The 11,304-nt window shown below is 51.5% G+C and overlaps 2 protein-coding genes across 2 annotated transcripts; both read right to left on the bottom strand.

The window, feature by feature from the left end:
* Positions 1–765: 765 nt before the first annotated feature.
* On the bottom strand, positions 766–5,965 carry EAH_00051590 (E3 ubiquitin-protein ligase, putative; the record flags this gene model as incomplete). The annotated part of the gene is made up of 9 exons (XM_013391216.1): positions 766–1,047; positions 1,299–2,620; positions 2,892–2,962; positions 3,361–3,463; positions 3,765–3,915; positions 4,149–4,402; positions 4,551–4,847; positions 5,220–5,553; positions 5,870–5,965. 9 exons carry the CDS (start codon positions 5,963–5,965, stop codon positions 766–768), a joined length of 2,910 nt encoding a protein of 969 aa, XP_013246670.1.
* A 2,543-nt stretch (positions 5,966–8,508) lies between these two features.
* Positions 8,509–10,815, bottom strand: EAH_00051580 (cystathionine beta-synthase, putative; the record flags this gene model as incomplete). The annotated part of the gene is made up of 2 exons (XM_013391215.1): positions 8,509–8,990; positions 9,384–10,815. The coding sequence occupies 2 exons, from the start codon at positions 10,813–10,815 to the stop codon at positions 8,509–8,511; spliced, it is 1,914 nt and encodes a 637-aa protein (XP_013246669.1).
* Between the last annotated feature and the right edge of the window lie 489 nt (positions 10,816–11,304).

The raw sequence follows: 11,304 nt of genomic DNA, 5'->3' as shown, positions 1-11,304 counted from the left end.
CAAAAAAACAGAAAGACAAGTGAACAAACGAGCAAAACAGCAAACGAGATTCAACGTTAGGAACCAGCCAACCCCCAAAGTTCGAGAAACAAACAAAGCAAGTGAACGCCATTGCCCGGTTACCTTGCGACTTGGGGATGAAGGCTAAAGAGGTCTTGCAGTGTATGTACAGGCCACCCCAGGAGTTTCTTAAACAGCAATAGAGGAAAATTTACAGGCATCAGAACGGCATTATGAATTGCAAGGCCGCAGATAATGCCAATCAATTCGAAAGGTAGAACACCAGAGAGTGAATTCGAGCAAAACCAACAAAAGCGGCTTTCTTCATCCACTGTAAACATCCCGTACGCTGGGTTAAACAACTGCATGCACACCGAAGCGCAACCACACACACACACACGGTGCTACTCCTTCTGTTCGGGGTGCTGCTGTTGTTTGTTGATGCTGAGATGCAGGCACATGTACATGCGGAAAAGGTAGCGTTGGGGAGCAAACGTTCCACCACCACACCACTAGCACTCGGAACACCAATAACAACAGCAACAGCAGCGTCAATTGAAGTACAAGCAGTAGCCAAGTAACAGCACGAGCAGCAGCACAAGCAGAAGCGCAAACAAAAGCACGAACAACATCCCAAGCAGCAGCACCGCCACCACAACCACCAGAGCAGCGCCATCAGCAGCACAATCAACAGCAGCACTTGCACCGCCAACAGAACTAAGAACAGCAGCACCAGCAGAAACACGAACGCCAGCAGCAGGCGACCTATTCAAGGTTTGCAGATTTGCAGACCTCATCAACGAGAAGTTGAAAGAATTCCTTTGTTACTCCTCCTTGGTCGATGCCTTCCTCGCCGATAAACTTCACTTTGAGGGCCTTGCGGAGGTCTGTCCTAGTGCTGCTGCTGCTGTTGCTGCTGCTCGCAATTTGCTGCAGCGTGTCTTCCACCAGATGCGTCCGCCGCACGCGCAAGTACAGAAACGGCAGCGGCGAGCCAATGCCCCCCCGACACAAACTCAGTAAAGCCTGCACCTCAGCCTGGCGGGCCTGAGCAGCAGCACAAGCAACAGCAGAGCAAGCAGCAGAAACATCAGCAGATGGAACAGCAGCTGATGGAGCGGATGCGGATGCTGACGCAGTAGCCCAGGCAGACCCAACAGCAGCAACGGCGGAAACGGCAGCAACACCGGCAGCGGCGGACGCAGCAGCAGCAGCAGTCACAAAAGTGCCGCCCGAAGTAGCAGCAGATGATGAATCAGCAACAGCAGCAGCAGGAGCATTGCTGAGGAGGGATGGACCTGGTGCTGCTGCTCAAGGGTTGCCTGCATCCTGATTATCTCAGCCTTTGCTGATGCATCCAGCACGAAGGGATGGGCGACTAGAGAGAACGTATTCGCGTGCAAGTTGGCTTGCGGCAGCGCAAAGTGATTAAAGGGGCTGCTTGCTGTTGCTGCTGCGGCTGCGGCTGCTGGACTCGACAACACTGCAGCAGGAGACGCAACACCTGCAGCAAGAGCTGCAGCAACAGACGATGAACCCCATATACCCAATGGCAACGGCAGCAAACCCATGTTGTTAGCTGTTGCTTGTGCTTCTGCTGCCGCTGCTGCTGCCTGCGCCACTCGGATCCTGGCTACATCTGCAGATGTATCGACACCTGGAACCGTCTCCCCTGAGAAAAATACGTCTGCCTCGTCAGGTATGCCACCTCCTTGTGTTGCTCCTGTTGCCAGTGCTGTCGCTGCAGTCGCTGCCGTTGCTGCTGTTGCTGCTGCTGCTGCTGCTGGGACTCCTGGGTCTGGTGGCAACATGCCCAGAGCTGCCTCTGTCTCAGCCCCGCCTGAGAATAGAGACTGTGCAGACATCGAATGCAAAGCTGCTGAACCTGCTGCTGCCGTTGTTTCAGCGGCTTCTTCTGCTGCAGCTGCTGTTGCTGCTGGCAACACGCCGTTTCTTGCTGCTGTCGTTGCTGTTGGTGTTACTGCTGGTGTTGTTCCCGCTGGTGCTGTTGCTGCCGCTGCTGTTGCCCCTGACGCTGCTGTTGCAGCGGGAGGGGTCTCCAGAGAGCTTGCCGCTGATTCAGAGTCTGGTGGAGTCGAGAGGCTGTTTCGGTCCCTGCTACGACTGCCTGTATCTCGTTGTTGTTGCTGCTGGAGCGCTTGCTGCAGCAAGAAGCTGCTGACCGCTGGTGCTGCTGCGCCTCTCCGCAGTCGCAGCCACAGGGCAAACTCGTGCTGTAGCATCTGATGACTGGAGTTGATGGCGTCGTTGTGAAATAAACTGAAATCAACTTCACTTAGTTCTTCCTTCTCCTCCTGGTGCGTCTGTTGCTGCTGTTGCACCTGCTGCAGTGCTTCCTGCGCACCAGCCCCTGTTTCGTGCCCTGCTGTTGCTGCTCCTGTTGCTCCTGCTGGGAAGTATGGCGTTCTTCGAGAGGGCTGAAAATTGTCTAGTTGCTGGAGTTTCTTGCTCATCTGCAGGCGCCGTTGCTGCCGGTGTACATTGGCAGCATACAGGAGGTGGAGCAGCAGCAGTGCTGCTCTTAAGGCCGTCTCAGCTGGGTGCTGCGAAGCCTGAATGTAGTGCCATAGCTCCAACGGCCCAGCAGACAGCATGTTAACTGCAGCAAATGCAGCAATGCGTCAACAGCAGCAGAAGCGCAAATAGAAGCTGAACCGCAACCCAAGTAGCCCAAATATCTGCATGAAACACGTGATTAGAGAACGAGAACCAGTTGCTGGTGCAGTACCAGCTGCTGATGCTGCAGCTTACGGCTACACAGGCAACAGCAAGAACGGGACCATCCAAAAAACAGAGAAGGTAGCAGCAGCATCAGCAGCAACAACAATAATAGGCAACAGCAACATTTTCAGCAACAAAAAGAACAGAACTCTTGCCTGTGATGAGCTGCTGCACAAGCGTGATGTGCTGCTCCATGTGTCGCGCGGGGGCATCGAGGTACCTTCGGCAGAAAACAAGCAAAAACAAATTGCACGTAAGTACACCCCACACCACCAGCCAAGTGTACAAGTGCATAGGCAAGTAAGTAAATAAGTGAATAATTGAAGATGTGGATAACAAATGAGGCGAAAATCACCAAACGAACGACGTGAACCGAAACGTTACCGGCAGCAGCAGCAGCAACAGCAGAAACAAGGCAATTGCTGCAGCAGCGACAGAAGCAACAACAGTAACATCAACAGCAGCAGCAACTGCAGCACGAGTAGCGCCATCAACAGCACCCGAATAACCCCCAGAATTCCAGCAGCAGCGGCTGCAACAAAAGCAACAGCACCAGCAACCGAACCAGCAGAATCAACAACAGCAACAGCAACAGCAGCAGCCGGTATAGCAGCAGACCATCTGGCGATGGTGCGTTTTGACGCATAGGGTAGAACAGCGACGACTTCGCAAATTTTCGCCAACTCCGAAAAGTCGGGTGACTCATCCAAAAGAGGACCCTCTGCAGCATCAGCACCAGCAACAGGAGCATCAGTCGCTTGAGCAGGTGCAGCAGCAGAAGCAGGAGCAGCCGCCCAACAGACACGCAACGCTAAACTGAAAGCTGAAACCCCTCCAACAGAGACGCCCTGGGAGTGAATGCAACCCTAACTCATGTCCTGCCATGAAAGTAAAAGTGGCACCAGCCTCAGCAGCGGAAGCAACATCAGGAGGAACGCAGGCTGCGCCAGCAGCAGCAACACAGGCTGGTGCATCAACAATACAAGCCCAGCCCCACATATGCCACCTTGCCGTGTGTTTACCAAGGAGGACCGGAACGAATAGCAGTTGCTGCGGATGCTCCAGCGCAGCAGCCCGCTGCAGCAGTCGGCAGCAAAGGCCATATATCATCTGCAGTAGGAGTGCTATTGGGTCCCAGTCGCCTGTAGCAGCAGTAGCAGCAGCAGGGTCAGTCTACAAACGAAGGAACGTATGCAGTGTGGGTGCTTCTGACGAGCAGTGCACCAGCTAACCGAGACCAGAAGCAGCAGCACAGCAGCAACGGCAACAACAGCAACAACAGCAGCTAACTGCATACAGAAACATCAGCAAGCAGCAGCTAGCAGCAGCAAGCAGCAGCAATAAGCAGCAGCAACGAGCGGCAGCAGTATGCAGCAGCCCGCACTGTTGGATGCATCACTGCGTACAGCCCTTGCGGCAGCAACGATGCCGTTGTGGAGTTTCTGCACGGCCTGTAAATTCACTGGGAAGCAACGGCTCTCTCCTGGCTGCAAAAGAGCGTCATCGCTGTTGCTGCTGTTGCTGCTGTTGCTGCTGTTTCTGCTGCTGCTGCTGATGGCATTTGTGCTGCAGGGTGTGCCCGCAGGCAGAGGAGCTTGGTTGCTCCATTCAGGGTCCAAGAAGGCCCGACACAGGGCAAAGAAGTTATAAGGAAAGCAGCCTGAATGCCGCAGCAGCCGCAGGAAGCACCACTCACATCGCATCCCCAGAAAGGCTTGAAGTGCCATCCATCAGGTTCCAAACCCTACTGTGAGCTTAAGCCTTTAGGCGTACACCGCCCAACTTATACCTAACGTCATAAACCCTACGCTCGTCGGTCCCAACAAGGGGATGCGAGTCACCAGCAAGAATTTCCCAGTCTCTTTTTGTCTGTAGCATTTGCTGCAGTGTTTGAGAGTCTGCCTGCATCATCTGTTGCAGCCGTTGTTGCTGCCGCAGCGCAAAGCCCAAGCGGGAGCAGGCCACCTCCCCACATACAGAATATCCCCCCCTTGAGGCAGTTGTGCCGCTGCTGCTGCTGCTGCTGCTGTTAGTGCTACTACTGCTGCTGCTGCAGCTGACAAACTCTTTGAGGAGCCGATGAGCAGCTTGGGCCGACGCAGCTGCTGAAACCCGCAGCAGGAAAACTACACGAAGCAAGCCAAAAGTAAAGGCCTAGGACAAAGATGTTGGTGCAGTAGCACTAGGAAGCACAGCAACGCAAAAAAAAACAGCAGCAACAACAGTACTACCAGAAGCAGCATTGAAACGAAAAGTGGCAGAAGAGGCAGAAGCAACAACCAAACAAAACGCAGCAGCAGCATAAGCAGAGGCAGAAGAACAAGAAGCGCATGCAGGAGCAGCACAAGGAGCAGCAGCAGCAGAAGCCAAAGCAGAACAGAGTGGGGACCAAACAGCAACAAAAGTAGCAGCAAGTACACGAGTGGCAGTGACACAGCAAGCAGCACAGGCAGAGCAAGCAACAGCAAGTGTGCTACATTTTTCTGGATCGAAGTCCAGCAGCAAAAAGTTTTCCTCCAACTTCTCAAGAGATTCTTGAGGGTGTAACAGCCCCTCAGTTATGAGCGCAGCCACTACGGAGGAAGGGACTGCAGATTCCGATGGTTCTGCTGCTTCAGTACGTACAGCACCTCCTGCTGCTTCTCCTGCTGCTGCTCCTGCTGCAGCAGAAGGCCGTTTGGAACCTGGAGCAGTCATCGTTGCTTCCGCTGCAAAGGCACCAAAGGCTGGCGTTAAAGTCTCTCTCGGGGAGGATGCGCGGATGCCAGTGTCAGTTGTTGAGAGTTCCTGCTGCTGCTGTTGCTGTTGTTGCTGGCATTCACACCCTCGCGTGCAATTTGCGCGTTTCTGCTGCTGCTCCTGCGTTCGCTTGTTGCTGGGTCTAATGAGCTCAGCAGAGACAAATAAACGCAGAAGGCTGCATTCAGCAGCCTTTATGCCTTTGATTTCTGCTGTTGCTGCTGTTTGCTGCTGCTGTTGTTATCTGTAGCTGCATTTGTTTTCTGCATCTGTTGCCTGCTGCGGCCGCAAACGGTTTGTGCTGTTGCTGATGCTGCGTGTCTGTGTGTGTATTCTGGCGCAAAGAACCCTTGCATCAAACCAAAGAGACAGAAAGGAGCTTTCTAACCTCAGCAGAAACTGCAGGAGCAGCAGCAGGAGCAAGCCCTGCCTCGCACAGCGAGTCGTGCAGGCTCCACACTCGGCAGCAGCGGCAGAATTGCATGAGGCCTAGACTCCTTTCGAAAGAAGTCGACACAACTCCTAAGCGACCAAGTTTTAAGGAAAGCTGAGGGACTTAGTGCTGCTGCTGCTGTTCCCGCAGCTGCTGCTGTTGCTGCAGCACAGGAGCCACACAGGTGCTGCTTCTTAGGGGCTCGGCTCCCGCAATAACTCTAGCGGCTTAAGGGGGAAAAAGCAGCACCAGTAAGGCCTTCAATAATGCATCTTTCTTTGGATAATGCACCCACATATCTTAAGGCCAAACCCTTCGTTCCCTACACATGATCGAACCATCGTCAGCTGCAGCCTCGATGGACTGGTATTGGCGATATGGCACAGCGCCGCTGTCTGCGCCTGTTTTTAGTCTTTTTGACACAAATTCGGTTAAAATGTTATTTAATGTTTAAAAAGACATATTCTAGATGAGAACATAGTCTCGATATACTGGTAGTATGCGAACAATTGTGCAAGGTCTCGAGGCTCGTAGCACTGGTCAATACTGGCACACTGGCAAGTGTTGGCCGTCGGCTCTGGCAAGTGATGAGGAATCTTTTGAAAGTACCGAGGTATTAAGAATACAAGCTTATGCTTTTGAGTTATTTAACCAGGAAAAAGCAAAGTACATTTTAAAATGTGCACTTTCACATCCCCTAAACACCGCTCCGCTGTTGCCCGGAATCGCACCGAGCCGGTAAGATGGCATCTCGGAAAGAAAAATAAATCGCAGACGGCTTCATGTGTGGGGAATATTGGCATCAAAATATGAAATAAAATTATTCAGCTCAGTGCAGAAAGCTGCAAAGGAGCTCCAGAGGAATCTGATTCCTGCTCACACGAATTTCGGCGTCTCTTGTTCTTTCTTTGCTTCGTTCGCATACTTCTAGTGCCTGTATCAAGGTGAAAACGCAAAAATATGATCAAATACAGATTTCCCTCATTGGGCTTAGGCGTTTCAAAGCAAGGCACTTGTGTGTACGTAGCCAGAATGGAAGCGTAAGCTGCTCTGGTTGTTGCTGTGCAGCTTTGGGAGGTTACCTGGATCAAGTAATGCTGCTACCAATCTCCACAATAGCCCAAACATACATCGTGCAGCATGCAGGCGTGAACATCTGTGAACACAAGGGGCTCGTCAACCCGTGGAGATGGCTTTTACTTCTATTTGCAGCTGTTGCACTTGGTGATGCCTCTGCTGTTGTAGAAGCACCATATACGCAAGTACTCTCCAGTACATATACTCCAACCGGCAGCAACACAGAAGCATCACCAACTGCAACATGTGAACCAAAAGTTGCTGCTGCAAAAATTGTAGCACGAGGAACAGTGCAACTGTTGCAGCATAGGTCTGTACGCGTTTTTGACACGCACACACAAATTATGTGAAGGCTACTAGATGTTGTGCCGACGGGGATACGTCATTTTACCATATATATGTGCTCATTATGATTGTCTTCGAAGATACGTTTATCATCGAGGGAATTTCGAAGCCTCAGCACCACTGCTACGACGGCGCTTTATTTGGCTGTCTGCTGCACGCAGCCTAGGCAGTAGTTACTCCTGCTGTTGCTGCTACAGTGGCAGTGATCCTGTTGTAGCAGCAGCACTATTTCTTGTGATACGATTTCTGCAGCAGCTGCTGCGGCAGCTGCTGTTGTTTCATACGCTGGAGTTTCTGCCTTTTTGCTGTTGCTGGAACTCTTTCTCCCAGAGTTTTATCTTTTCAGCTAACGGATAGACGCTTGAAGTATTATTGAAATGCTTAATGAGCTTCGCATTTTCCGAAAAGGGGTTCGCTGCACTTACTGTAGTATGTTCAGCTGCACCCAACATGTTGGCACGTACTTCAGCGCTTGAACAGAAGCAGCAGGCAGCTGAGGAAATGCAACAAAAGGAGTTTTAAATGGGTAGAAGCGGGAGGGAGGGTCGGATATCGGCAAGGAAAACTGAAAATGCCGGCATAAACCTCCAGGCCATGTGGAAAGCTAAATGACAAAAATTCAAACAAACCCTACGTCGAGCAAAGGCAGAACGCTTCATTTGCCAGCACACTTGGGTGTGGGCTTGTGTTGGTATGTGTGGAGACGAGAAGAGATGTTTTTCTAGGTGGTGTGAAGAAAAGCAGATGCATGCGTACATATGCTAAGGGATAGTCATTTATGTCATCCACACACACACACACGCGCGTATATATATAATGTATGTGCACAAATAATACAAATATATATCTGTAAGCAGATGTATAGAGGAGGGTGTTCAAATGCAGCGGTTGTTGTCGAGACAATCGCAGGAATATTTCCCGCACCACTGGGCGGCCCAAAGAACAAAGGGAGACAAACGGAAGCTTTCACTGCAATGCGTACATGCATCTATGCATATTTAGCATATATATATAGATACATATATATATATATATGTATATATACATGTATATATATATGTCTTCGCGCCCGTTGTGGGCTTGGCTTTAAACTGTTTATTGCACTGCACCTTTGGCCGTTTTTCTTTTGGCGAATTTCCGCCGCATAGAAGATATGCTGCTGCCACTTCCTATTACTCTGGGCTTCTTCCATTTTGTTGGCTTCCAAAAAAAGTATGGAGCAGTCCTTTCGCCTCGACGGCGGCATAAACAAGTCCTGCTTCAGATTGAACGAGGACAAAGCGATGCACTTCGAGAGTCTGTGCAACGCGCGCCAGCGAGGTGCCTGTACTGCTAAAAACGGGGGTTTCCATGTCAACAACGTCGTTCACTTCTGCGCTGCTGGGGAGGTCTCCCAACGCCTTCAAGAGCGATTGGTCTGTAACCGTGCCCACGAGAGCTGCAGCAGCCACTCTCCCTCTTTTCTGTGCTTCTGCTACGGCGTTGGGCTTCACCACAACCAGCAAAGGTTGCGCAGACTGCAGCAGTGCAGCGGTGGCCTCTTTCAAATACGCAGCCGATGATATAAAAGTCAGAGGAGGCAAATGCAACGATCGAAGGCCAACAAGGCCCAAGTCATTGTACTGTCTATCCAGCACACTCGCGTCGAGGAAGCCTGCAAAAAGAAAGACACAAAAAGACAAACTACTCAGCCGCAGCTGAACAAAAATAGCATTAACATATCCGCACATCCACACGTATATATATATATATATATATATATATATACATGCGTGTATTCGCGTGTCTGTGAGTGTGCTTGTGCGTACCTTCGTACGTACGAATGCATAAATGTATGTTTGTACACTGCCATGAATGTACGCAGATTATACTTAAACATATATGCTTTTGTTCTGGAGACAGAAAACAGTCTCTATAAACGAACCTTATACATTGGATAAGCTGTGCCGTAATTCGTGCGTCACATTAACTGGCACAAACTGGAGGTGGTAGTATTTGAACACAAGTCAGCGAGTTGCTGCAGCGCCAAACTGGCTTTATAATTTACCTTTGGCCACCATCCATTCGTCGGAAATGAATTTAGAAGTGTAGTTGCGGCTGCTGTCTGGCAAAATGAGTGCGACGCGTTTGTTTGGATCGTCTGTCCAACCAAAGTGTTCGATGGCCTTGATGGCCCCAGCAAGTGCTGCGCCTGCCGAGCCTCCAACAAGCAGCCCTTCTGTTTTGAGAAGCAAACGCGAGCAGAGAAGGCTTTCTGAATCGGTAGTTTTAACCCAGCAGTCTGCTGTCTGTCGGTCTAAGACTGTGGGCACAAAGTCGTACCCAATGCCTTCAACGATGTAAGGCGTTCCCGCAGCCTCGCACGGATTCGCGAGCACAGACCCCTCGGGGTCAACGCCAACGATGATGCAGTGGGGAGCTGCAGCTTTCACTCGGCGCCCAACGCCCGTGAGACTGCCCCCAGTCCCTGCACAAATTACAACCATGTCCAGCGCGCCGCCGCTCTGCGCCAGCAGTTCCGCCCCTGTTCCAAAAAAGTGAGACAATGGGTTAGCGGGGTTTCTGTACTGGTCAAGGATGCACGCAACCTGCGGGTGGCTTTTGCATGCCTGCTGAGGCGCCGAACAGGCATTCCCTGCAGTGGGAGCCTTTCCAGGTATTGGGCATCTGCTGCTGCTATCAGCGTCAAGCTGCTGCTGTGCCTGTAGTGCTGCTTGCAGGCGAAGGGAAAGCGCAATGTGGGAAGTTTGGTCATCCCAAGCCGCTGCCGTGGGCGTGCGTAGAATTGTAGAGCCCAGGGCCTTCATGATGCGGTGTTTCTCTGCAGACATCTTCATCGGCATCACCGCCACAGATCGATATCCCTTCACTGCAGAAACCATAGCCAAACCGATGCCCGTGTTGCCGCTCGTCGGCTCTATGAGCGCCGCCCCAGGAGCCAGACGACCTCCAGCTTCAGCTGCATAGATCATGCCCCGCGCGATCCTGTCCTTCGTGCTTCCCCCCGCGCTCAAGAACTCACACTTGCCCAGCAACTGACACGACACACCCATTGCCAGAGCCACGCGAGAAAGCCGAACCAGCGGCGTACAACCGATTGCGTGTAGGACGGAGGGGAGCTCGCCGGCCAGATGGCTTTGAAAGAAGGCAGGTGGAGGAGACAATATCTTTTCTAGAGATTCCAGGGGAACCTGAGCCTTTTTTGATCCTGCATCAGCAGTTTGTGAAGTGCCATTGCTGTTCTTGCACTTGTGACAGCCGTTTAGGTTGCCCTTGCGGGACTCTGGGAGCAAGAACAAGCCGTCCCATCCCTGGCGTTGGAAGGAGTCATAGCTGGGAATGTACACGTCTTTGTTTTCGCTCTTTATTGAATTTAATGCGCGTTCAAGATCTCCCCCTTGCTGCAGAAATGTTTCTGATAATCGGCCCAGGACGCTGCTGCCAGAGATTATGACCTCTTGGCTTTTTCTGGGCTCCATGTTGGCAAAGGTGAATTGAGAATTAATTACGTGAAGTCAGCCGAGACCTTTTTAAAGCGAGACGGAGAAAATGGGGAACACACGGGGAAGTGAATCAAAGGGGAGGCTCTCGATTAGCAAGGGCAGTAGAGTCGGCAGGTGCCACACTCGAGTCAGTGGAGCAGTGCGGTTTTCGGTCTCTTGAATTTCCACTCAGGAATTAAAAGGGAAGAGATCATACCGTTTCACAACACGAAATCTTAATAACTGAAAGAATTCACTAGCTGACACAGAAACAAAGCACACCGCTGCACACCAGTGAGCTGTGACCAGCTGCAATTGCCCCTTGCTCTGCCCAAAAGTTCCCACGGCTAGGCTGGGTGTAGTGTGTAAACACCGTATTTAAACCTTAATGAAAGACAGATATATCATATCTTCATTATCTCTACTGAACCTCCTGTCCCAGCGTTTCCCCTCTGTAAGCGCAGCCGCCAAATGTCGAGCGAGAAC

Source organism: Eimeria acervulina, genomic scaffold (genome assembly GCF_000499425.1).
Source record: "Eimeria acervulina Houghton genomic scaffold, Eah_scaff895, whole genome shotgun sequence".
In the NCBI taxonomy this organism is placed as follows: Eukaryota; Apicomplexa; class Conoidasida; order Eucoccidiorida; family Eimeriidae; genus Eimeria; species Eimeria acervulina.
This window is presented reverse-complemented; position numbering and strand designations above follow the sequence as displayed.